Below are 635 nucleotides of genomic sequence, written 5' to 3'. Positions count from 1 at the left end.
AAAGCTCCAGAGCACTCCCCAACTCAGGGTTACTGCTGAATCCCTGGGAAAGCTCCAGAGCACTCCCCAACTCAGGGTTACTGCTGAATCCCTGGGAAAGCTCCAGAGCACTCCCCAACTCAGGGTTACTGCTGAATCCCTGGAAAAGCTCCAGAGCAGCCCCAAACCCCCCTAAATTTCTGTGGAGAAGGGCGGGTGTCTCACAACCACGTGTGGTTTTCCACAGTCCAGCTGTCTGGATGAGTTGGGAATCAGGCAACGCCGGGAAGAGCCGGGAAGAGCCCGTGGGCAGCGGGGCTCCTCCTGCCGTGGGCTGACACCTGCGGCGCTCCCGAGGACACAAGCGGCCGATTCCCAAGCTCAGGAGGGGGGTTTTGACGTGAATTACCTAAATCCAGGTCGGGTCCTTCCTCCATGTGTCCTGCCAGGCGGGAGAGAAGCACAGGGAGCGGTGTTAGTGCGGGCCCTGGGGCTGGAGAACCGACACACACAACACTAGCTACGGAGGGGGAACCTCCAACTGACCTGCGCCGCCCCAACAGCAGCACTGCACCTTACTGGGCCATCAGGTGGCTACTTTTAGCACTTCTTTCAAAACCAACAACCACTGTTACATTGTTGTTTTGTTTTTTTTT

General features: G+C 57.3%; 1 protein-coding gene across 1 annotated transcript in view; it reads right to left on the bottom strand.

Annotated features, from left to right (window-relative positions):
* The window catches only part of EWSR1 (EWS RNA binding protein 1), a 22,816-nt gene that overhangs the window by 2,219 nt on the left and 19,962 nt on the right, over positions 1-635 (bottom strand). The window contains exon 10 of the mRNA XM_029964899.1: positions 389-421. Coding sequence (XP_029820759.1) covers positions 389-421 — 33 coding nt within the window. The remainder of the gene's footprint in view (positions 1-388; positions 422-635) is intronic.

This window comes from Manacus vitellinus, unplaced genomic scaffold, assembly GCF_001715985.3.
Source record: "Manacus vitellinus isolate BGI_N305 unplaced genomic scaffold, ASM171598v3 scaffold_84_pilon, whole genome shotgun sequence".
Classification (NCBI taxonomy): domain Eukaryota; kingdom Metazoa; phylum Chordata; class Aves; order Passeriformes; family Pipridae; genus Manacus; species Manacus vitellinus.
Note: the sequence above shows the minus strand (reverse complement) of the source record. Positions and strands in the feature narration are given on the sequence as shown.